At 37.1% G+C, this 27,222-nt stretch overlaps 1 protein-coding gene across 1 annotated transcript; it reads left to right on the top strand.

Annotated features, from left to right (window-relative positions):
- On the top strand, positions 1 to 27,004 carry gramd2aa (GRAM domain containing 2Aa). Its single transcript, XM_054614009.1, has 12 exons — positions 1 to 225; positions 7,723 to 7,827; positions 14,229 to 14,286; positions 15,970 to 16,042; positions 17,210 to 17,313; positions 17,884 to 17,982; positions 20,611 to 20,682; positions 20,785 to 20,841; positions 22,040 to 22,217; positions 23,941 to 24,034; positions 25,087 to 25,191; positions 25,482 to 27,004. The coding sequence occupies exons 2-12, from the start codon at positions 7,733 to 7,735 to the stop codon at positions 25,483 to 25,485; spliced, it is 939 nt and encodes a 312-aa protein (XP_054469984.1). The 5' UTR covers positions 1 to 225; positions 7,723 to 7,732; the 3' UTR covers positions 25,486 to 27,004.
- Positions 27,005 to 27,222: the final 218 nt, after the last annotated feature.

Below are 27,222 nucleotides of genomic sequence, written 5' to 3'. Positions count from 1 at the left end.
CACACTTCTGAGGAGGTCACGGCTCCGGCAGCACCTCTCTCTCTCTCCGCCTGCTCTCATCGGCTTTAGAGCCCCACACTTGGAGCTTATTTGTTTGTTTTTTTATTGTTTATGTTCGTGGGTGAACCGTATAAAAATGCTTTGACCGAGAAATGGAGCGGAGTGTTGCGGGGAAACGAGGCGACGACGCGGCGGAGAAAGTAGAGGCGACTCGGGGAGCTACAGGTAGGACGAGCCGTTAGGAGCCGTTAGGAGCAGTTAAGCGAACCAGCGGAAGAGAGGGGTGGAGATTTCAAAATAAAAGCACCAGTGACCAAACAGCAATATTATAGCAGAACAGAAATTACATTAAAAAATAATAATCAATATGGAGTAATGTTTTGTAATGTAGTCAAACCAATTATTGATTTGAGTTAATACTGAAAAAAAATGAATTCATTTAATAATACTTTAACAGAAAATGTATATTTCTCCTGTAAATAATTAAATATAATATGTGAATATAAATACATATTGCCACTTATGTAGACTATATTTAATGCAAAGAAAATTATTATATTATATAATATATAATTGAAACTAATTGTTTTTTTGAGTTAATACTGAAAATGTATATTTCTCCTGTAAATAATAAAATTAATAAATTAAATATGTGATTATAAATGAATAATCAATCATGATTTTTTGCCACTTATGTAGACTATATTTAATGCAAATAAAATTATTATTATATATTTGAAACTAATTTTTTTTATCAATATGTAGTAATGTTTTGTAATATAGTCAAACCAATTATTGATTTGAGTTAAAACTGAAAAAAATTGTCAGTAATTCATTTAATAATTTAATAATATTTAATACTGAAAATGTATATTTCTCCTGTAAATAATTACATATAATATGTGAATATAAATGAATAATCAATCATGATTTTTTTTATGTAGACTATATTTAATGCAAAGAAAATTATTATATTATATAATATATAATTGAAACTAATTTTTTTTATCAATATGTAGTAATGTTTTGTAATATAGTCAAACCAATTATTGATTTGAGTTAATACTGAAAAAATTGTCAGTAATTCATTTAATAATACTTTAACAGAAAATGTATATTTCTCCTGTAAATAATTAAATATAATATGTGAATATAAATGAATAATCAATCATGATTTTTTGCCACTTATGTAGACTATATTTAATGCAAAGAAAATTATTATATTATATAATATATAATTGAAACTAATTTTTTTTTATCAATATGTAGTAATGTTTTGTAATATAGTCAAACCAATTATTGATTTGAGTTAATACTGAAAAAAATTGTCAGTAATTCATTTAATAATACCTTAACAGAAAATGTATATTTCTCCTGTAAATAATAAAATTAATAAATTAAATATGTGATTATAAATGAATAATCAATCATGATTTTTTGCCACTTATGTAGACTATATTTAATGCAAAGAAAATTATTATATTATATAATATATAATTGAAACATTTAATAAATTTTTTTTATCAATATGTAGTAATGTTTTGTAATATAGTCAAACCAATTATTGATTTGAGTTAAAACAATTAAAAAAACTGAAGAAAATTGTCAGTAATTCATTTAATAATACTTTAACAGAAAATGTATATTTCTCCTGTAAATAATTAAATATAATATGTGAATATAAATGAATAATCAATCATGATTTTTTTGCCACTTATGTAGACTATATTTAATGCAAAGAAAATTATTATATTATATAATATATAATTGAAACAAATTGTTTTTTTTTATCAATATGTAGTAATGTCTTGTAATATATTCAAACCAATTGTTTGATTTGAGTTAATACTGAAATTCAAACCAATTGTTTGATTTGAGTTAATCATAAATGCAGCGAATATTTGTCAGTAATTCATTTAATAATACCTTAACAGAAAATGTATATTTCTCCTGTAAATAATTACATATAATATGTGAATATAAATGAATAATCAATCATGATTTTTTGCCACTTATGTAGACTATATTTAATGCAAAAAAATATTATATTATATAATATATAATTAATTTTTCGCTTTTATTTTGAAGAATGGTTGCTTTTCCACATATTAACCTGGCTTCTCCTGACAAGCTTTACAATAGTTTTTTCTATTGATATTACAAGGCAGTTTATTTAAAAAAGCAGATAGTTTGAATGGTTATACTTTTCAGGAATAAAATGTGTCTAAAGTTATCTTTAAAGTAGTAATTTAGTGGAAAATGTAAATAAAATACAATGTCCAGTATTGCTTTTTGTTATAAGACAGTGGCCTCCAAAGCAGTCTGCAATTTTACTTAAACTATATGTGTTATGTGTACCTGCTTCTTCCCAATAGTCACTTAAACTACAAGTGTTATGAGTAAAGTGTAATTGTTCATATTTAAACATTCAACAGATGTAATGAGACACACAAACACTTAACAAGAATTTGTGTTTTTGCAAAACTATTCCTCCATAAAATCCCATTTTACAATTTCACAATAAAGAGTAATTATTGTGCGCCATGTAGTCTTCAGTAAAAAACAACCGTTGGAGCCTTGTGCCGTCTTAAAAACACACTTCGAGCATCAAAGGCTGTTTTGAGGTGCTTGCACAATGGGGAGGTTATTTCAGGAGGTCTCAAGCAGTGCGGCGTGCAGAGTCCAAAGGCTGTGCCTCTGTTACACCTTCATAGACTGTCTGTGTCTGTAAAATACCAGAAGACTATATTAAGTTAATATACAATAGGACAACTGGCACTAAGGGGAAAAAGAAAAATCCTAATAATGACAAATGACGCGACAAAGCTTTGACAAAAAGTATTTTAAAAAGTGGCATTGTCATGTTTTTCCCTTTTCGTATTTATTTTTGATTAGTTTATTTTTTTATAAGCACGCTCTTGTTTGAGTCTGAACCTACACACATGAAAGAAACCCGCCATTTGGAGACAACTTTAATTTTCTCATAATAAAGCAGACAATCAAACCTTTGCAATGACACACCCACTATAAACAAAGCAGACCACATTGCTTACAAAGGGCTCTCGCTAACAATAGCATTAATAATAATGAACTTTATTTATAGCACATGTTCAGCTCAATGTTTACAAGGTGGTTTAAAGGGTAAAAACAACAACAGAATCATAAAAGTGTTCAAGCATACCGACATGAAGAGATGACCATTACAATTTAAATTATTAAAACAAATGGTCTGGGAAGGTAAAATAGAATATCACTTTAAAAGTGTGTGTGTTTAAGAAGACTTAAATTAATTTCTCCTCTGGAAGATTGTTTCAAAGTCAGGTGGCACTGATTTCAAACGCTCTGTCGCCTTAAGATGTGTAGACTTTACAATCCTGTTCATAAAAAAAGAAAAAGTTCTATATTGATTAGTGTTTTTTAACTAATTTGTTTGCCATGATACTTTGCAAATCTTGGGAAAGTCATTGATGGACAACAACTCAGATGCTCAGGGCAGCGGGGAAATGAGCGTCCAGTGGCAGAGAGAGTTCAGGGATTCCTAAGCAACAATCCCATTGGCTAGAAACCTTAACAAGATTACAGTTTATTGGATTGGAAGATGTCTTGTGACAGAACAAAATGTTTGTCTCCTGAGACAAAAAATAAAGGACACGGAGGAGGAGAGGTGGAGGACTTTTAGTTAACAGTCTTAAAAAAAAAAAGGCAGTTAATTTGTAGTTTATTATACCTCCCTCTCTGTTCCAATGTTAAGTCATTGGTACTTGTTTGTTTCTGAAAACAGTGACAGTGCAAACATGGTGTGTCATTTATAAATGTGTCTGTTGTCTTAGGCAATAAGGCAAATATAACATCTTAGTCCACAGGGCGTTAGGACTGTTTAGATGATGTGCTGGTCCTGCTGCTGCAAAACACATTAACTAAAATTCTTCTTTCTTAAGATAGAATAAGGCTCTAAATTTTCCACATAACTGCACTTCTCCTGCTACACTGGCTCCCTGTTTGTTTTCCAGTCTAAAGGGTGGTGCTGAGAATGCTCCTGACCAGTTAAGGTCAAACCAGCCTAACCACTGTCTGCCCTGCAAGGCTGTTTCACCAACGGGCAAAACGGGTACCTGCCCCAAGGCTCTCAAAAAACCCAATGTTCATTATGTGGCAATTGGCTTTTGGTAATTAGATTAACTGTAATTGAGCCTAGAAAAGCACCACTAAAGCACAATCAACTGATATGATAAGGGCCTTAATGTGGGCCCTGCTTTATCACCTATAATGTTAAGACCTTATATCAAAATCTAATTGGATAACCTTCATTTATAAAACATTTTTCTATTAATTCGTGATTTTGGACCAGCAGCTTTGAGAAAAGCCTTTGTAACTTTTTTGCATGGGGAATCTTATGGTTATATATTGTAGGAAGCAAGACTTTAATTATTGGCATTGAATGTAATCTAAGGTTTGCAAGATCTGATGATGGGGTTTGATCTGATCTCTACACTCAGAGAACCACGGTCACATTGTAACTTTAGGTGGGAAGCCGTGTTTGGTGCTGAACAATTAAGTAAAGGAATCTGTATCAAATAGGATCAACCTGCAAATTAGGTTGTTTGTCAAATAATACTAGGAGGAACCTCATCAGGATGCTTTTTGATGTATTTTTCTGCAATAATAATGCACTAATTTACCGTAGTAACTGGTCAGTTTGTTATAATCTGAGAGGGAAATCACAGGTTGTGCTGTAACAGACGCAACATTTTTTGTATCTTTTTGATCATTTGTTTAATTCCTCTTCCTGGAAACCTGCACAGACTTACTAAGTAAAGTCTAAAAAAAGAGTTCCCCTCACAGAGAATGTTTATCCCAGCGCTGTTTGTGAACTGTGTGACCATTCTGTGTTTCATAAGTTTTTAGGCTGTAAGCAAACAATTTTGTGAATGAGGTCACCAAAGAGCCATCCAAAGTCTGTTTCCTGTGCCGTCAGACAAAGTGGACACAGTGTTGTGTCAAAACAATTCCCAGCTGTCAGGTAAAGGGTCATAAAGCGTTTCTAACTAAAAATAAGCTGTCCAACTGTTTAACTGCAGGCTTATTCTCATAAAAAATACCATTAAATGTCTGGAGGGCAGAGCTCAAGCTCAAAACAGTTATATAAAAATATGTGATTTATTTATATATATACAGTATATATTTTTTAAACATGCAAAGCTGGTATGGTCATTGATAAATTATAAAAAGGTGTCGAGGCAGAACACAATTAAATTGCACAAAACAATTCAGATTTAAACTCAGGAATATAATTTGATAACCTTTAGGAAATTAATCATTTAAAGGAACAATTTTACAGAATTCGTTGGTCAAAATATGTAAGAATGCATCTCAATGTTCCTTTTTCTCAAAATTGGTTTCTTAGAGAAATCCTTGCTTACATATTCTCCATGCCCTCAGCTACTGATCCTGGGAATCTGATTAAAATACTCCTTGCAGAGAAACGCTGAGTGAAACTACAAGCAGCCCCTTTGAACGTTGCTTCTAAGTGAAGTGAAAATAGCACAACGAGGCTCTGTTTTGCCCTCAGGCTCAGATCTGGGATCAGATACCTCTCCTGAATCCCTTTAACCTCCGGCTTAAGGTGAAAGGACCCCACAAACCTTTTCCTTATCTATAACAACATCCATCCCTTCACATCCTATTCAACCCTCTGTGATCACAGATGACCAGTCAGACTTTAAACCTCTGGGAAGCCCTTGTTGTTTGAACAGGTCAGTGGCTGACGTGAAGCTTCTGGCCAATTAGAGATAATACACTGGAAACTGCATGCAGGAGCCTATTTCCATCAACACCTGTAATTATAGCAGGGCAGGTGGTAACGACTCCCTCTCTCCCAGAGGAAAATATGGCACAGGGCAGGTGGCTGTTGATGTGCAGATGAGAGGAAGAGAGGTTGCCAGTATTTTATGACAACGTTGCAACGCATTTAAAGAATAAAACCAGCTTTTATCTTCCCTAATGGGTATATGAAGGCCTACTGGGGGATGAAAGGGGGAGCCTTCCTGGAAGATTGTGGAAAATTCAGATAATTTGAGTAATTTAGGATTTTGTTGAAAAGCATATCCATGTCTTTGTGTTCAGGGAGAAAATAAATAGCCAAATAGGATTACACATTGCTGATCTTGGTATATATACAATAACTATAAGCTACCAGCAGTGATATGCTGACTGCAAAGTACATTCACCAACCTGAGACAGTCGTAACACATATACACCACGTATAATGGAGAGTACATAACTAATGATAATCAGACAAACAGAGAAGTTGAGACAGTTAACTAAAAGTAATGGATACATGTTGTTAGAAAAAAAAAGTAACAGTTAGTAACAGTTTGCTAAATAATGAATAAATCATTGAAAATGCTAGGTAACCATCTGTCTATGGTGGAAATAGACATTTAAATGTACTGGATTTATACAGGCAGTTTAAATGAGCAGTAAGCTACAAGAAGTAAATTGTGGAAAAAGTTAACTTCGAGTTTAAAGTAGTCTTTTGGATGAATTAAAATATAGGGAGTTAAAAGTAATGAATAAACATAAATTTTTTTGCTAAAAGAAATGGATAAATAGTTAAAATAGTGAGCAAACCTTTGATAAATGTCACATAGTTATTGGAAGCTAAAAGTGATGGATGAACAGTTGAAATTGTTAGCTATAAGCGATGAATAAACAATGGAAATAATTTGATTAAAGTAATGGATAACTTTTTTGCTAAAGTTAGCAACAATGGATAACAGTTCAAATAATTATCTTAAAGTCATGGATGAACAGTTGAAATAGTTAGCTAAAGGGATTAAAGTATTGTTAAAATAGCTAGCAGTAATGAACAGCTACTTAGACATTGTCAAATCAATTGCATGAAAGCATTATTGTAACAATATAAAAGCACATTTGAAACATGATGGGGGGGTCAATCGGACTGTGGAGGGTGACAGGAAAGGCTATCTAGTCGAGGGATCATTGCTTTAGTTGTCTCTTTGTAGATGGGGACTAAAAGGCTTGTTTTCACACAAGATATTAGCTGCCAGTAATTTTGAAAATGCAAAACAATTTAAACAATCCATGAAAATGGGAAGTTGTGGTTTGGTTCATCAGAGTTTCAGTCGAATTGTTCATTTTAATGTTAGTGTGAGTATCGTGCTTTGTTCTACTTATTGTAAATCACCACCAAACATCTCACATTAACACAATTTATGGTAATTTCCTTGGTTTCTTCTTCTTCTTTGGTATGAGTAATAGCTCATTTAAAAGGACATCTGGTGCTGAAAAGTTTCAGAGTGTATTTGTATAAAATGTTTGCATCAGCTCGCAGCAGCACATCAGGTCAGCCATCTGCACAACCTCTGAGGTGCTCTGTTTCTTTGTAGACATCTGTGAGAGCAGACAGTGACCCCATTTACACAATCACAAGAACACGGCTTTATTTTGCTTTATTTTGAGTGGAGGTTATTAATGTAGTTTAAACCAACAGAACCAGACTTTGAATGTTACATCACAGCGGCGTCGATTTAAAAAGTCCACTTGGTTGCCCCGTAAACTTTTTTTGGGTAAGAGCTCTATTTTTGAAGCCAAAACTGGAGACAAAAACAAACATCCACTTTTTTTACAAGTGTAGAGTACATGACGGTCCAGCGGAGAGGTGCCTGCTGTTAACATAGAGCTGTGTGTTTGTGTGTTTAGGGCCAGGAGCATGACTGAGCAGCAGGAGCAGAGCGAAGAAACAGGCCTGATCGCAACACAGGACCTGGACCACTCCAAGGACGACGACACACACGGACACTTCAGGTAAATCTCACACACACACACACACACACACACACACACACACACACACACACACACACACACACACACACACACACACACACACACACACACACACACACACACACACACACACACACACACACACACACACACACACACACACACACACTCTGCTCTGTAACACTTGCTGTCTTTTTTCCACCCCACACACCATCTGTATCCTGTGCATGGTCATGGGTTTATTATCACAGCATTCATTTTGTGCTTTTATTTCATCTGTATTTGATGTCAAACAATGGTCAAACGTGCACATACACGCACACAAAGAGACAGCAAACAATGTAATCATATGCACAATGTCTGTGTGTGTGTGTGTGTCTGCAGTCTCGAAAGGGTGTGTGTTATATAAGAAGGATTCGAGGCCGGAGCAGTGTAATCCTGTGGAATCTGTTCTGGGATGAGATTTAGCGCTGAAGCATGTTAGTAGAGAATGGGAGGGGCTTAATGCACTTGACAGTCTTGAACTGGCAGCACCGGTAAGCCATGTGTGTATCTTTAGATGTATCCTCTAGCAGCACGTAACTCACCTCAACACTCCTCTGTAACTGTGTGAAGTATTTCAGGTTGTAAATATTTGTTTACATAAAGTATTTAAAGTTATATTAATAGATCAAAACAAGCTGGTCTCTATCAACTTACACGTAGCATCTGGCTCTTTTACTGTCTGATGCTCCAGTATGTTCAGGAGCTTGTCGCTTGGAGCTGGTCAGGTAGCGTACAGTGGGTTTATCAGAAACAGCTTTCTATGGATGTTAATGACACTGAAGGTTAAATTAAATCTGCTTTAAAAACCAAAAATACGAGCTAAAAGAGGCTAAAAAGATAGAGCTAAAGAGTTAGTTGATAATACACTGTGGGTTTGACACTATAAGCGACCACTTTTATATTACACAGAATCATTTGATTGAATGGTCATATAAACAACCTTAGTGAATACAAATTTAAAGGCCAACATAAACGCCATGTGGGTCACACAGAATAAAGTATGGTTGTATTTGAAACTATTTTCTGAATTCAAGCGCTCTTACTGAGTATTTGTAAAGCAGTGCTATAATTATCCAGTGTAAGGTTTGCATGATATATGTCTTTCCAATGGTCAAAATAATCTAAATTATTACACATTTAAACATTTTACAGTGATTTTCTGTGACGCAAGTACGCAAAATCCCAGAAAATATGGCCTTTTTTCTTGTTCCATCTCCTAAACATTTGAAATAAACAGAATAATCCTTTTTTACAGCTCAAAAAAAAGCTTTTAAATATTCATCAAGTTGCTCTAAACAGTTTATGCAACATTACCAAAAGTGTCCACCAGAAACTTCCAAAATTTCCTCACTGACAAATTTGGGGTGGTCTGATTGTTTACATATCGCCAATAAGGAAATTACCAGACATGTGGAAGTCACTACTGAACCTTCAGTTACACCGTATCCTAATATTTGCCTATAAAACACTCATGATAACGCTTTGATAAGATACCAAGATAAACATGTTGTGCTTTCTTTAGATATGAAGCTGATTATGAACATATGATTTCCTCTGATATTAAGATACAGGTGTGTTTTGGTTCGCTGTACGAACAAACATTTCAGCTGACGTGGGGAAAATGTACATAATTGTCACATCTGTATGAACTATTTCTTTATAAAATATTTGTTCAAAACGGGATCTCTGATCTATGAATCTGATACTTTGATATTTAAACTCAGGAGACATTTTGAAAGTTCCTCTACCTCTCTCATCATGCCCATCTTTTCCTTTTAGTGAGACTCACTTCTCTCTGTGCCAAATTCGTCTCCTCCAGCTAAATTATTGACTGGGAGTCCACTCCCACTCCATCCACCGATGGGAGGTGTTCGCTTTCTAATTTAGAATTCAATTTAGGATTCTTTGAGCTTGTAATTAGTTTCACTACTCAACCTGACTGCCAAGGGCACTGAGATACACCGGCAAAGGCGCATGCGTACACACACACACACACACTGATATAACTTGATACACAGGTTTAGTTTAATTTCCAAACCACAGCTTTTGAAATGATTGTCAATTTAGGGGTTATTACACTTTGTTATATCTTATGTGCTGGACTCAGACATGTGATTCACTGTCCACTGAGCCTCCAGGCAGTTGGAAAATACCAACATATTTCTCTGCTGCTGCTGTGTGAAAACCTTACAAGATCTTGATTTAGTGATTTTTATGTTTTTACCTCAGCTGGAAAACTTGATGGTTCCTCCTGGGCCTGGGAATTCATTTCAACCCCTCTGAATAATAACCGAAATAAACCTTAAGTGACATTCTGGTGAAGCTTTTATCTTTAACTGTCTATCATTTTCGCACATGTCATCATCCCAGCATGACCTTGTTTATACCCCTTTGTAAAAAAAAACCTGCACCACGTTCACAGCTCTCCTACATATCGCTGTGATGGGAATTGCCTGTGGCGTTTTCTTTTTTCCTTTGACACTCACCTAGCATCTAGATGTACCGGCAGTATTGATTAAGACCTGGATCTTGTGTAAGAGCTAGAGACAGATGGAGAGCCGGTTAGTCCCCACAGAGCTGCCTGTGTTTTTAATAATCACTCTCTTCTCTCCACCTGGGTGTGAGGAGCCACTGTGGAGCCTATTTATAGGCAGCAACCGGCAGGCAGGACGAGCAGCACACATGCACTATTGTTCATAACATGGTCACAAGATTAAGGCCAATCTCTTCCGGGAGGATGCTTTTGATGAGGAAAACCATGATTTTTTGCACATCTAGGACAAACTGCATAAAATAATTAAATGGTGGAAAGAAGCTAGCTTTCTTTTTTTTTTTAATAGCTTTTAGCTTAGTCTTTTATGGATTTTGTATTGGATATTCTCTTTTCTACACTCATAAATGCATTGAAATTATTTAGGAATTCTGACCTTTGAAGGTTTCCATTTCAAATGTATTTTGGGACACTATTTTTTTATTTATTCAATGTACAGGATATGTACATTTTGTTATTTAATACCTCACAATTATGTTCTAGTGGATGAACAAAAGGTACCAAATGTGAAACAGTTAAAGTATCATAAAGAATATCTTCACCTAGAGCAGGAAAGGGACCACTTTGACATGTCGGATGGGTGCATTGTGGATTTTCTTACCTCTGTTTTGAAGATAATAATCACCATCTAAAGTGTCACATCACATTAAGTGTCTGCAAGTCGTCCAGCTGGAGAGCAGTACAGGGCTGTCACAGCTGTACTGCTCTGCTGTAAACAACAGCCTCATCCTGCTCTTACACAAGCACACACACACACACACACACACACACACACACACACACACACACACACACACACACACACACACACACACACACACACACACACACAGACACACAGCAGGCAGCTTAGCATCTGTCAACCCCCTCAGCTCTCTCTGACACTTTAACCCTACTTGGGTCTTTTTTCAGCCTGAGTTGTGGATGATTCAATTCACTTAAAACCAAATCGAAGTGGCTTAATTGGCATTAAAGTAAAAAAAACAAAAAACATTGCCAAAGCATCACATTCCTTCTCTGATTCTCTAAATGAAGGAGAAGATGATGGTAGAGTACCAATAGAGACATGAAGATTAATGACCTTGAAAAAAACATAGCCAGGTAGCCTATCTATTTTTCAGGGGCTTTCAATTACGTCTCACAGTTTACATCAGCTGATTGGAGTTTGCTTGGTTGTCATGGAGATTCATTTGTTTCCATTTGAGCTCAGTAGCTGTTTTCATCAGCAGCACTCTTTAGGAGTCCTTGTCTTTTAATTTATGTCTAAAACAGACAAGAAGTCCTAAAAGTTATATGGGTCAAACCACCACAACTGAGCTGGCATGACAGCAGATCCATTACCATGACAACAGAGCCAAGTCAAACTGCTGATGAAGTCCTCTAGTTGTAGACTTCATATAGTGTTAGTTGTGTCTTATGTTTGCATGTGTAATTTTATGCCTGTATTTTTTTATTTAATAAACCCAACTGTGTGAATTAAAAGTCCTTAATTTAGATTAGAAACATATTTAGTGGCAGGAAAAAACAGTCCAAGCATTCATTTTCTTGTTTCTCCACTCCACATTGTGCTTATCGCTTTAGTGTGTGTGCTTGTTTTTTTTTAGCATTCCTTTGCTTGCATATTTCTGTCCGTGATAAAATCACACCATTTCTCCCAACTGCCTCTCTCAACCCCATCTTACCACTTTTTTAAAGTCTCCTCTCTCGCATAGACTGTATATAAGAAGCTCTCTCACTCTTTTTAAGTTTGAAACTCTCACCTCAGGTTAAATACTACATATTCGTACATAAGGCTGGGCTATTATTTAATATTACCGTAGGCCATCTTTCAATAAAGTCATATGTTTGGAATAATATCATGATGATTTATAGTTAGTTTGTGTCGGTTAAGGCAAAAAGACACAACAAAATAAAACCCCAAACAAATCTTGTAATATTATTCAATAATAAGTAAAAAAAATAATCCTTCCATAAAGTACAAAGTGAGAATCTTTAATTCCTTAGAAGATACTGATTCAGATTGATATCAAATTGAATTATCACATTGTTGCTTTTTTAAATTGGCCCTCCTATGGCTTATATTTTAATTTATTTAATGGCATGAAGAGTTTGCCACAAGTTTCGTGATAAAGGTCACGCTGTCTTCTTCCCCAGAGGAGAGTCTCTCATCAGAGCAGGAACACAAACAGACCTGCTGCTATTAAGGCAACAGTGAGGGGCATTTTAACATAATGGCTCCTTGCTGTACAATACAATGAAGGACTCTGTTCAAGGAGAATGCAAATGTGGAGCTGTTACAATAGATGTTATAAAGTTCCTGCTGAATCATGAATGAAATATTAATCTGGAGGATGAAATCCAGGATTTTTTTTGTTGTCTATTTACATTTACACTGCGTTAACATTAGTTTAAACCAGTTTAATTAGATTAAACAGACCTGTGCTAACAGCTGACAGCTAGCTAAATTTAGCAAAATATCCAGTCAGATGTATGTAAGCAGGATTGTAAAGCCAGCTGACTTGAACAGCTATGCATACTGCATAGTTTGTAAACTAGAAATATTGTGTTTTATGTATAATTCCTAATCTGAAAGGTGTTTATAACTGTCTCATAAATGTAGTGTTATAAAAAGTCCAATATTACCTCAAAATTGTGTTTAAGTGCATTACCGAATTAAAAGTAATATTACTTAGCTACAGTCCACCTGTTATTATAAGTATGATACGAACAGTACATGTCAAAAGGCTTTGAGTACGAGGATTAACCAATGTGTTTGGCAAATGTAACCGTCTTACTGTGTCACATTATTCCCGTTGGACTCTGGAGGGTTGAAGATATAAAGGCCTACTTTCCTCCCTTCATTTGATGCCTTTCTCTGTTGAACCGTATGAAAATGGCTTCCACAGAGTGAGATAATCCATCACAATAAACATTAAGCTGCAATTTGGTTTTTGCCAGAGCTTCTGCTTTATCAGTATCTCCTTGAGCCGGAGTGTTTTTCATATCAGCTCTGCGTTACGCCGTGCTCTGCTGGCTGTCAATCACCTAGCACCCACTGAAAGATACAAGAAGAAAGGGAAGTCTCTGTCAGAAAATAATCCCTCAAAAACATCTGGCCTTTCAGAATTTATTGTTGCATATACATGACTTCTTCTTTAAAGCGCCTTAACTGCAGCAGATTAATTCAACAATATTTTCCTTAGAGGGCTGATTATACTACATTTTAGCTGCTGGGTGGTTCTGTCTGCATTAGTAATAGATATGAGTATCATGCTGTGACATCTGCTGCACTGTTCTGACTGCTCCTCCTGAGGCGAGCTTGATGCAATGTGTGTGTGTGTGTGTGTGTGTTGTGTGTGTATGTGTTCATGCATTCTGACTATAAAAAGAACAACATGGATAATCTCCTGGCATGGTCACTATTTGTGTTTAAACAACTCAATATTTATCTTTGATTATGTTGTTTAGTGACATCCTCCGTCTCGCTGCAGTTATGCACACACTGATGATTAACTCGTCATGTGGAAGCTTTGACCCAGCTGGGATTTTCACGCAATGTACACACACACACACACAAATACACACATACTGTACACACGCACACAAGCTAACAACCATTTGTCACACTGTCTTCATGCTAGATGAAGGCATCAATCTGCCTACAAATGTGCGATATATATGTTTATCAATAGTGGTACATTGAGAAGACTTGTTAATGTATGGTATATTTCTGTATATTTTGCCTATAGGAGAGTTAATATGACTGAGATGTTAACATGCATAACACAATTTTAATTCTAAGTGTATTTTTCTTGCATTACAGGTTTCAGCTGATTGAAGACCTGTCCTATGAAGATGTGAAGAAATGTTACCGGGGCTCGGTGAGTTCGGTCTCTCTTTTGATCCTGATCATTTATGTCCAACAAGTCCAACCAGTTGAATTCATTTTCACCTAAATGCTTAAACTATGATGAAAATGGCACTCCCTTTTTACAACTTCCCCTCTGATTCAATGAGTAATTCCTTGACTCAAAGGCATTTCTCTCACTTTTGTACTGCAGTGTTGAAATATATTTGTCAGATCTAAAATTGGATGCAAAAGTTGAAAAAAGGGCTTCAACGAATATATGACACAAACTAATTGCAATCCGAGGCTTGTTGTTTATTATTTATTTATCTTTTCTGAATCATATATGATGTCATGTCATATGATGTCTAACTAGCTAGAAAAAGGAACAGACTGCAGAATACATTTGTGAGAAATGACCACATTTTTCCTGTCACTTCCCCAGTAATGTGAGATTTCCTCAAACTCATTTATTATTAAACATCTTAAGACTCGATGTCTAAAACTGAACGGCAAACACATGATCATATGATCATATGTTTATTGGCAGGCTCAGCAGTGCTATATAAACCTAAATAACTATCATGTAGACCTGCTGCAATCCTCCAGACAAACTTTCAGCCTCAATAGGAGTCAAATAGATTAACAGTATCATCATCAGGTGGAAGTATTACAACCACCTCACAAACTAACCATTCAGTCAGCAAATTATTTACATTAACAGTTTACATTAACTCTGGGCTTTCCCCCAGTGCCAATCGAGCCCTCTGCATTACTGTAACTCAGTGTAAGCGCCATATTCCTGAGGACAGGAGCTGCTCTAGTGTGAGCTATTAATAGCAAGACAAAAACAGGAGCAGCAGACAACTGCGATAAACTGAGCTGATAGGAGTGGAAGGAAAAAGAGACGAGATACAGGACAGGGCAGGAAAATAGGTGGTAGATATTTAGAGCTGGAGGGGAGCTTGAGCTGCGAGGGAGGAGAGCGGGGAATGAATGAGACCTCTTGTGTGTTCAGATGGGAGGAAAATGTATGATTTTCTTTGTGAAGTGAGGACGTTTGGGTGTCACTGCAGAGGCAGAGGAAGAAGCGGCTTCAGCTAAGAGAGTAGTGAGGAGTACCTGTGTGTGCGTATGTGTTGTTTTTTTTTACAGCTCAGAATGATGAAGGGCAGAGTGTGTGTATGAGAGTGAGGGAGGAGGAAGGGGAGGGAGGGTGTCAGCTGGGAGCTGTAAAGTGGAGAGTCACTGGAGGTGTATTTGAGACAGAGAAAGGGAGCCTTTCAGTTTGGGAGAAAGAGCTGAGGCGTTGCTGCTCTAACTCTGTAGTAGTGTTTGTGTGTCCGTAGCTGTACAAATTAGAGCCTGGTGTGTGTCTGTAGGTGGATGTAGATTAGAGGTAGACAGTCCTCCATTCTCTGGGCCCCAGTACTGACCTACGACAGCGGCACAGTGTGTGTCTTGCAGCAGCTTGCTCCAGGCCTTGGATGTACGAGAGTGTGTTTGTGTGTACGGTGCCAACGTGCTGAGCCTGGTGCAGAGTACGCGTCCTTTGAGGGAGAGAGTGGTGTCTGCGGCGAGCGGAGCCAGAGTGGCCGGTGGTGGTGGTGGCGGCGGAGTGGCCGGTGGCGGTGGTGGCGGGGTGGCCGGTGGTGCTGTGCAGGCAGGCCGGTCCGCCAAGGAGCTGCTCATGACTCTGCCCTGTCCCTCTGCACAGACTGTCAGCAAGTACAACTCGCAGTACCACAAACTGTTCCAGTGTGTGCCCAAGGATGAGATCCTCATGAAAGGTAATGTCCTTTTTACCACCAGAAAACTGTTTAAGGAGTCTGTTTTGTACTGCAGCATCTGTTTTATTAATAAACTTGTTAATATTATTGGACATGTTATGTTTCAGCTTCACTATGATTTGTGTATTTAGCTCTTCTTCCAAGCTGCTGATGCACAATAATGTGTTATGAGACTGATATTGGCCGTTAATCAAACACCAGATATTGGCTAGAGCTGACATGATTAGTCAATCTATCAATGACAATTAGTCAATCGAGCCACCACTTTGGATAAATGATTCATCATCAAGTAATTTAACTGGCAATAAACATAAAAAATGCTAAACTTACCATGTTGCAGCTTTTCATTTGAGGGGATGTACTGCTTTTCAATTTTATATCTGTGTTATGCATTCAATATATCTTTGGGATTTGTGTCGTTAACAATTTTGAGAAGTCATCTTTGGCTCTTGACAATGTGAAGGCTAAATCAATAGGCTTATTATAACTTTTAAGTCAGAAATATGATCGATAGTGAGTAGTTGCAGCACAAATGTGACCCAATGTTGATATGATGGAAGCAACATAAAAGAACATGAAGGCAAATTAAGGGGTCATGTAAATCTGAAAGAAGTGTCCTGTGGTGGTTTAAACTTAGTTTGATTATGATTTTACACTCATACTATAGTCAAATTGTGGTGAATACATTCTAGGTTATGCATGATATTATTTCAGAATCTATAAAAAATACAAGCATCTTCAATAGTCGCATTTGTGCTTGGATACCCAAAGCCCTATAGAACCAAAACTGGTAAAAAAATTGCACTGTATAATCACTATTTATTTTGATTCACTTGAAGTAGCTGTCTTTTTTTGGCACTGTGTCCATCTGTAATGTGTCTTGCTCCAGTGTTTCTGCTATGTGTTTAATCTCAGAAACATTTCCAGGATGACCAACTTCTCCAGCACAGTATGAACTTAACATAAACTCCTATGCTATGTGCAACCTTTCAAAATGTAACCAAACTTTAAAGATAGATTTTTATCAAAATTTAAAATGCTAGTGAAACAGTAGTAGGCTTTTGAGATATTATGTTTTGATAAGCCTGTATGTTTCCTGTATGATCCAGTTCCCAATTGTAGAATGAGTACGATTTAAATAAAAATGTATTTCTCTTCTGTTCTCAGTGTACTCCTGTGCTCTTCTCAGAGATATTCTTCTACAAGGCCGGCTCTACATTTCCAGAAACTGGCTGTGTTTCTATGCCAACCTATTCGGCAAGGACATCAAGGTACCAAAGACTGACAGACCGCTTAATAAACTCAAACTGACTGACAAACACTAACCCAGTGTCTCCCCGTCTCAATCTGACAAGCTGAATATACAACATGACAAATTATTTGACTGAAAGTCATTCAGGTTTATTTGCTGACTTTCAGTGTCACAGTCTCAATTCTCCCACATAGAAGAACTCTCTCTCTCTTTATGTCTGCACTGTGGAATTATGTACCAAGTAAAGGTAGACTTACTGAAACTTTAACCTTAACCAGCTATGCGATATTCTCTCTGTTGTTGTGCACTGTTCCCTTTCCTTCATTTCCTTGAAACCAAGACCTTTCCTGACATCTGAGTGACAATAAGCTACTTATTCAGACTGCATTCCTCACATTCTGACTGAAATAAGACACGTTTCATGTCCACCACGGATATTATCTGGGTGTATTTCAGTGTCTGCTCTCCCAAATCACATTTTTGTTTTTGTTTTTGTCTTACCTTATCATTTTCTCATCATCTTGCTTTTAAGTTTGCCTTCCTCAAATCTGAGTGACTCCTTATGAATGTTACTTTCCCTCTGCTTTAGGTGGCTATCCCTGTCGTTTCTGTGAGGCTGGTGAAGAAGCACAAAACGGCGGGCCTTGTGCCCAATGGCTTGGCTATCACCACAGACACCGGCCAGAAGGTGAACACTTCCATCCCAGTCGTTGTGAATTCAAAATACTTATACTGATTAGCGTAGCATGGCTGGGTTTTCCAGGAGAAGGTGTGATGGAAAAAAAAACCCAACACCATGCTATAGATAGAAGCAGAGTGGAGTCAAGGGTTTTTCCATCATTAAGGCAACGTTCAGAGGTGATTCTTAACTTCCACACATCAGCCTGTCATCAAGTGGTGTTTTCAAAGACATAATGTTCTTCTCACCTTCTGTTAAGGCCCCAACGCCCCACGAATAACGATAGTCAGCATGCCTCAATGGTTAGCTCACATCCGCCGCTCTGCACTCATCCGGCAGTTACAACTGATAAAGCCGTCCAGACCGTCAGGGTCTTGGCGTAAACGTAGTACTCACTCTCCAGTTGCCCATCAGGCAAACACTGTTAGCTCTGTCAGCACTTTTGCCATTGTTTGCACCGTTTCTTGCTGTTACCACCATCAGCTGTTGGAGGCGATGGAAATTTTCCCAGTCTCGTATCTTGCACCTTTAAAATATAGGACTATAGTTTTCATTTATCGGAAGTATGTGAGCATTTTAGCTCAAAACCATAAAGCCCTTTTAGTTGTCCATTGTATCTGTATGGTAGAATGTGGCCGACACTAACAATGATGTATTTAGCGTTACACATATTAGGAACATTGGAAGGTTGACAGGTAGACAGGATTCTGTAGATATTCAGTGAATTTGACAAAAAAGTGGACTGGATAAGAATCACTCTCTTGTCCCTCTGTGTAATCCTGTTTTAACAATTTAGGTCCTGAACTGAGCTTAATGAAAGGACAAACAGTTATTAGGATTTTTTCGCAATATCAAACTAAATTTTTTAACTTGATATAATGTCAGACAGGATTTTGTAGTGGCTACATTTCTATGCTATTCAGGAAAGTTTGTAAAGTATTTTTTGCTTTCCCACAGAATATTCTGCATGTTTCTAGTGGTAGCACACACATACCATGCAGACTGTTGCCAAAAAACACACACACACACACACACAGAAGAACCGGCTACTCAGAGATATGGCAGTCGTCACAAAGTTCAGAAATAGCCCTCTGTTTTTAAGTGCTCCGCAGGCATTCATACATACATACACCACAGTAAATGTGTACTCTACCTGGTCCATCATTTATTCATAACACAAATCGCTAATTATTAATAAAGAGATTACCAGATAAATGCAGAAGGGTTAACTTACTATCAGCACTGAGGTCAATTAGGTGTTTATTAGCTAACACTTAGTTTTCCAGATGAACGCAAAATGTCTTATCAGTAGTCCTCAGATATGGTGTCTGTCTTCACCTTCAAATGGTCACATGCTTCCCATCGCTTTCTTTATTCAAAGTAACAGCGAGTCCAAGCACAACCCAGTATTATAAAATAGTTGTTTGCATTTTCATTTGCGCAAAAACACTATTACTAAATCATACATATTGCTAGAAGACAGAACATGGATCCCTTCAGAACTGAAATATTACACAATTACTTTATATTCCAACCAGAAATACAGAAAGTCTGATTCACTGACGAACACAGCAGCTCAGATTAAAGCAACAACCTTTTTCAAACCATGTGAGACATGTAGCATAGTGTGTCCCACACTGTACAAGGGCAAATATCCTTTACCATATATGTCTGCGTGATTGTGTAACATGCGTTACATAACCATGTGCACATACATGGCTCTGTACTGTCCAGGTCTATACTGCTGAAGAGGACTGAGGCTGGGTCTTGTGTTTATGAGGTAAAGAGTTCACAGCTCGTGTCTGTAAAGACAAAGTCCAGGCTTGTTTGTAATTTTTCAGCTCTTTCACCAACACGACTGTGTCAGGAGACATACATCAGGACACACAATAACACAGTGTTTCAAAATGCACATGAATACATTCAAAGGTGCTTTTTTTTTTACATAGCAGTGATGTTTATCCAGGTCAGAGGGATATGTGGGTGAGCTGTCACTGACCTGTCATTCTTAGTTTTTCATGAAAGAATAGACCGGATCACATTTTTGATTAGAGAAATATCCTCTTTGTGCACCAGATTATGAATCCCTGAAGTGTTGTTTTCCCCAATCGATTTCCGTTGAAGTTTGACTCTTTCCCAGTTATGTTAATGTATCAGTATATGATTTGTATGGCTGAAAACACAAATATTCAAACACATTTCAACATGCCTTAATGCGCTGATTGTATACTTACAAAATGAGCAGACCGTTGTAAGATGCAAGTTTTGATATTTCAGATAAAGCGACCAAGACTTTGACTTCAAAAGCAGGCTGAGACGTGAAATAGAAAATCTTCATCTATTTCTTTATTCAGTTTCCCCCTCAGGGCTCGTCAAAGTTTAATATCGTGTCTCATCTAACCTCATTTTAGTATATGGCTTATCCCTGTTGTTCAGTAGACCTATTTTTCAACTGTATCAATATACATTTGAGAGAATCACTCCGTTTTAATGAGCTCAAATTGTCCGCTATTAACATGGTTATGTTTGTGGATAAATACAGAATAGTTTCAGGGGACTATTTTATTTTTTCGCAGCTTTACAAACAGAATATCAACAGGATTTTTACATTGCTGTTTCTCTTTTTTATTCCCTCAGTATGTATTTGTATCTCTGCTATCAAGAGACAGTGTATATGACGTCCTCCGCAGGATCTGCACACACCTTCAGGTCAGAGGACTTGGATGCTATTGCATGCATACTATTAATTTAGTCCATGTATTGTGCGGTGTGCTTGTCAGTTAATGAGGTTAATTCCTTTTCCCTCTTCAGGTCAATGGGAAGAGTCTGAGCTTGAAGCAGTTCATGGAGGAGCCGACCTTATCGCTGGTCAGTCTTGGTTTTCATAAGCCGTCGTTAAATTATAAGTGGGTTAAACGTCAACATCTCCTAATCCACAGGCATTAAAATAACTTAAATTATTCCAAGTTGTGTTTCCTGTTGGTCTAAAGTTCTCCCAACAACTTTTACTTACAACTACCCCCGACCTGAAGGCGGATTTACATTCTTACATCGACCGCATGAATAGATCATTTTGTTGCAGCTGCAGTCTTGCAGTGAATTGTCCTTCAGGTCCGCAAGATTCTATCAGAGAGCCCCGTGAAGTCACCTTGTGTGTGTCTGCACACTGCAGGCCACTGCCCCACAGAACAGCTTTTGTATTAAGTTATAATTAAGTTCTGTTAACATACTGGTCCTCGATCACACTGTGATCTAAACTGAAAGTATTCAAAGAAAAGAAGGGCGTTTGTTCATGGTGCCAGCTTAGTCCATGGAAGCTTTCGTAGAGCTTTGCTATTATCTAACATAGAAAATGTTAATAAGCCTGATTTGTGGTTAAAGTTCATAATCAGAAATGTTATATTATATAAGTAGCGGAAATATTCCAATGTCAAGAATAATTCTTGACTTTGCTGAATATCTCTTTTCATTGTTGCTGCTGTAAGATTTAATAGCTAGACCTTCAACCTTTTAAAATAAATGAATAGATAGCAGTAACACGATTTATTAACAGTTTTTAAATAATTTACTATCACTTGTAAGCCATTAACTAGAGCGATATTTAGGCTGCAAGGTTGTCAAAGAGCCATATGATTTGTTGGATTGTACCCGGAGCAAAATGTGTTAATGTGTTATATTTAGGGGTCACAATATGAAAATATGATTGAAGTCAAGATTTTCTTGCTTTTTCATGTTTTCTGGCTTTTGAGTCATTCAAATAAAGAAATCTGAGACAATGTATTAAGGCAGTTATGTAATCTGAGGTCCAGTGTAGACATCAATGTATTTTAAGGGGTCACAAGCAAACAGTTTGGGAGCCAATGATATTGCTAAATGTTTGTAATCAGTCCATTTACCAGGTTTTTCAAACCAAGCAAGCAAAAGAAAGTGAATAATAAGGTGATTTGTTAACCGTCTCAGGTTTAGATGATGAACCACTAGAGTGCTGACAGACTCCTTCAGTTTAGATAACTATCTGTTGCCGTTGAATAACCATCTACGTTCTCCTCTCTCCTCTGTGCCACAGGACGAGTACCCAGTTCCAGACGAGTTCCCAGTGGTTGATGAATTCCCATCAGTGTTAAAGTGGAGAAGGAAACCCTCTGTGGTGTCTGTGTCGTCCTCCCTTCCTGACCTCCTGGGGAACTCCACCAGCAGCCTGAGCCCCCCGGACACACCCTTCAAATCAGAACAGCCGCTGGAAGGTGAGAACACGATCCGTGTTGGCAAATTTAGGAGTGTCGGTTGTTAGAAAATATCCACAGCACTGGTTACTACTGTCTGAGGCTAGTGAGCAAAATCATATGGGATAAGAAAACCTCACTGCAAAATATTTTAGCATTAAATCAGTTATCGTTGATACTTTCAGTTTTCAACTCGTCCTGCAGGATTTTAATAAATAGCCAATTTCGAGAAAAATCTGCCTGTTCCTGTGGGCATTTTAGTTCCTGTACACCAAAATGTAAGTAAGTTTATTTTGAGTGTGAAATTATTTCTCTACATTTTTCTTAGACATAGTTACTGAAGATGATAACAAAGTAGAATACTTTAAATGATATATCTCTTATAGGCTGAAAATAAGCAACAAAACCCTGAATTTACACAATTCAACTTTAGAATAGGGGGAAAATAATTAACATATAATCAATTGAAAAATCTTCATATTGTTTTCCTCTCTGATTTGACGAGTTACAGTATAAAGCAGTGGAGCATGATGAGAAATTGCCAGCAATCGATTGGCTATTAATCTTAAGAATACAGAGAGCCTGGATTATGTAGTTAAAGTGTACGGGGGGGGGATAAGGAGTTCTGCCAACTTAATATTGATGGGTGCATCCATGAAGAGTTTTTTATGTAATAAGTAAAGTAAAAGTTTGTTGTCTGACTCAGGTGAAAGAGCAGGTCAGTGAGCTGAGGACAGAATCTGTGTTACATCATCAAAATGTTACTTCCTTCATAGGATAACAGTGTTGACACCCTTTATGTAGATGACTTTGTCTGTCTGCACATGTGTGTCTGCACATGTGTGTGTCTGTGTTTTTAAGCTTTCAATTGAATTTCTTGTGTCTGTGTGTGTGAGAGCGAAAAAAAGAGATTAATTGCTTTTGGATGGCAACATCTCTCTCTTACGCAACGAGACATAAAGCTCCAAATGGAGATTAAATCGTGCGGGGGTTTGTATTAAAAAGCTTCGGGCGGATGCAGATTAAGGAGAGATTATCTCAAACAATGTCTGCTGTCAAAGTTGTCTGAGGACAGTTTGACGGCTGTATGCTCAAAGATCATTTCTCAATACTTACCTACATTAATGTTGTACTCAATTACCTGATCGACATTTGATCAGCGTGAGCTCTTTTGTGTACATTTTAATTACAACTCACACGCGGAGTGGAAAACTGGAAAATAATGTAATTAAAATCTGTAGAAGGCTTCTAGATAACTTGAGTCAACACCTGCATTGTTGTAGTTTTACATCACATGCAAAGGCACATATAGGATCTGTGCTAGCATACAATAGTCGTAGACACCTCAGGGTACAATAGTCGCCTCATGTTTTTAAATGATTCAGACAATATAGTGTGCACTGTTTACTATATTTAAAATCAAGATAATTTTTTATTTACTTCTTTTGATATAAAATTTGCAAAAACGGTGTAATCAGTTTTTATACCATTTTTTTGTTTCGTACAATGTTTTATCTGGGTTTTGTACAAAAAGCAAATAATCTCACATATATATATGTATATATATATATATATATATATATATATATATATATATATACACCTGATAGAGTAATATATATATATATATATTACTCTATCAGGTGGGCCAGCACTGTTGAAAGTGAAATGTTTAGTATAGCCAAGCCAAGTACTGTTAATGGTTTTATGTTATAGAGTGTGTGTGTGTGTGCGTGTTTTACAGAGCGAGCTCTGCAAACAGACAGAGGTCTTTTATCAGAGCCACTGGCAGAGCTGGGCCAGATGGAGTACCAGCTGCTCAAGTTCTTCACCCTGCTGTGAGTATACGGAGTGACACACAGACACCAACAACACCACCTTCACCTCCTCCAAAAAGCTGACTCACAGCTACACACACATGCTGCGAGCATTAACACGGAGATATAAATAGTGGGCGATGGGGATCAGACCTCCTATGAGACGAAACTTAATTAATGAGATTCACTGCCATGCATCAAATAATTTGTCTAAGTGAGCATCATGCTCTCCTGACTCCACCTGCCCTTTAGCAAAGTAGGGCGACTCAGCAATCAGAGAGACTGACCTCCACCCAGAGGTCATGAAGCCTTAGTGATTCCCTTTCTGCTCCTGAAGGTCCGTCATATTGCTGACGGTGACCTCTGACCCCCATGTCGAGGGCAAATATTCTCACTGTTATGTCACAGATTATAATCCATATAAATTAAAATGAAAACTACATATACATTTAGGCTTTAAAATTCAATGCTTGCATACTTAGTAACTATTGAGTGAATTAAAAGATAAATAAATGTCACTCTTGCATTAATTATTGTCATGTTATGATATCATTGTGTGTTAAGACAGAGCAGGTTTATTGTAGATAACCTACACTTAAACTGTAACAACACGCAACGGTAGTTTAAAATGAATACAAATAAATCTAGGCTTAATTTTCTCTGATTTTTTAAACATAAAATAAGAAATAACTTTATTTCACCTCAGAAATGACAGGAATCCATTGGCTGCTTGGAAAGTAGACACATTTACAATTTTGAAATGTTGCATCCCTACTTGCAGGGATGTTCAGCAGTAATTTAAAGTGCAACATGATTTGCAAAAGGTGTCAAAAACAACAACAACAACACTGCTTTGGTCCTTTAAGACAGATTTAGACTGTGTTGCTCAAGGACAGTGAGGAGCTGTGATATGTTGACAGAAAGACAAACGTCGCCTCCCAGTGTTCATCAGAAGACATTACAGCTCCCATCCTCCACATCACCAGAGGATTCCAGTGTCTAATGCCACAAAACCATCCAAAACTTTCTTTTTGTCACTAAACTAATCTGTGTGTCTCATGTTCTTTCCTCAGTATTATCCTCCTCATCCTGTCATCCTGCTACCTGGCCTTTCGTGTGTGCAGTCTGGAGCAGCAGTTGTCTTTCCTCAGTAACCCAAATCTGCCTCTGAGAGAGAGGTAACGCTGAATCAGCTACATCTGTGGTCCTTTATAATATGTATATATATTTATAATGTCCATGAAAGTTGAGATGTTATGACATTGTTATTTAACAGGAAAAATACTGATAAATACTATTACATCAAAATAAATACATGTACAAGATGTTTATAGATGTCCCTGGCTGGGCATTTAGATAAGTTTAAGTAAAACAAATGAGGTTTGGGTGGAGGTAGTTACATGCAGTTAAATTTACTCTCCATTTAATCCAGAGAGCCCATTAACCTGGCTGCTTTCTTCTCATGCAGGTAACCACTGCTCTCCGCTGTGAAACATCGGATTGACGACTGTTTTCTCTTCTCATGCTTTGAGCTGATGATGCCCATCCTGCACAGATCCAGGACCAGCATTAGAGCCCCGAAAAGATCAACCAACATGAGAGGAACAACATCAGCCCGAGCCCAGGCATCTGACAGACCTTCCCCTCTGCAAAATGACTTCCTGTCTAGTGATCACTTCCAGACTATGCAAACAGACTATTTATTTCTGAATTTAAAGTAGCTTCTACTGTAGATTATGATTGTCTACCATTGCCTTTCCCTCTCACAGACATTTCATCTTTTATCACACAACTCTGCAGCGTAAATCTATCTAAAAGATATTAGAATAGTGAGCAGATTGCAGTTGAAGCTGCACTGATGACGTTTAGGGGTGGTGGTTGAGACTAGAGGCGAGGATGGAAAGGTAAGAGATAATCCAACACATTAATTACTTGAAAAGACGCATAGAAAAAATATATTTCAGGTGAGTTTTGGTTTTAATATCAAACATTTCTGACTGACAAGTTGACTAAACCAAATGTTTGTTTGTCTTTCTGGTGAGAACTTTCCATAGCCATCAGTAGACGGCTAAAACAAACTACAACAAAATGCACTTTTTTAAAATATATGTCCACATTATTTCAAATGTATGTAACTGTTTTAAGAGTTTAGAACTATTATTCTTGATAATAGGTACTCAGTTGTCATTTTTGAGGGTTTTTATGGAAGGAAGTAGTGTTATGACCGCAGACACTTGACTGATTGAAGTCATTTAACTGTAATATACTGAAGCGATAACACCACTTGTGGGAGTTTATCAATAATGTGAATGAGATGGTTCGGTGACATCATTTCAGTTTTAGTTGTAATAATCTGCTGTATGAAAGGAGTTCACAGGATGTTTTTATTTTATTTTATACATTTTAATTGAAGTCACCAAAGACTTAAAAAAGACACAGTGAGGTTCATGTGATTATATCTTTGTCTCAAGATATATGCAATGATTTTGCGGACATGGGTGGAATGTAGTCCTAGACTAGTCCTTGTGAATTAAATTGGCAAGAAAATGTAGATGAACAAAAAGTGTTTGAGACTTTTATTTTATCATATTGGCGCTTCACACGGGACCACCATGAAAAGCTGAGACTCCGACAGCACAGTAAAAATTAGGTAACCTCTTCAACTCACCCTGAATTATTGAAGCTGGAACGCAATGTTGGCAGAAGCACTTAAAGCTTAATACATCACATATGGAGCGTTGGCTGTTCACCAGTTGCATTTAATAACTCTTTACAATGTTTTCATGGATTAAATGTGTATATTTTATAAAATATCAGCCGTTCAGAAGCTTCAAAAACTAAGCTTGACTTAAATCAAGGAATGCATGAAAACAGATAAACAGTTGACATTATCTGACTGTTCGGGTTTTCAAAAGGCTCCATAAACTCAAGAAGCTGGAGAGTTTTCTAAATCCACCGAGAAACCATGTGACCCTTAAACTGAAATGAAGCCAGCTGGAGTTACAAGGTTTCACAAGACAACAGTGGCATTCAGTTATATTTCATACTGTAAATGTATGTCGTGCAGCACTTTTACTAATAAACACACTAAGATGTTGATAATCGATGACATTAGACCCTGAGGGCAGATTATAGAAATAGAATGAAAGTAGAATAGATATTCCCATTCTAATCAACATAGCAGGATGGTCAAGGCGGCGGCCATTTTT

This window comes from Anoplopoma fimbria, chromosome 2 (genome assembly GCF_027596085.1).
Source record: "Anoplopoma fimbria isolate UVic2021 breed Golden Eagle Sablefish chromosome 2, Afim_UVic_2022, whole genome shotgun sequence".
Lineage (NCBI taxonomy): Eukaryota > Metazoa > Chordata > Actinopteri > Perciformes > Anoplopomatidae > Anoplopoma > Anoplopoma fimbria.
Note: the sequence above shows the minus strand (reverse complement) of the source record. Positions and strands in the feature narration are given on the sequence as shown.

What these genes read in the sequence shown, in the direction of transcription:
- gramd2aa (XM_054614009.1), top strand. Translation starts at nt 7,733, where the DNA reads ATGACTGAGCAGCAGGAGCAGAGCGAAGAAACAGGCCTGATCGCAACA. An exon ending in ATCAGAACAGCCGCTGGAAG is followed by an intron (nt 22,218 to 23,940) that starts GTGAGAACACGA and finishes CGTGTTTTACAG; the next exon opens with AGCGAGCTCTGCAAACAGAC. An exon ending in CTCAAGTTCTTCACCCTGCT is followed by an intron (nt 24,035 to 25,086) that starts GTGAGTATACGG and finishes TTCTTTCCTCAG; the next exon opens with TATTATCCTCCTCATCCTGT.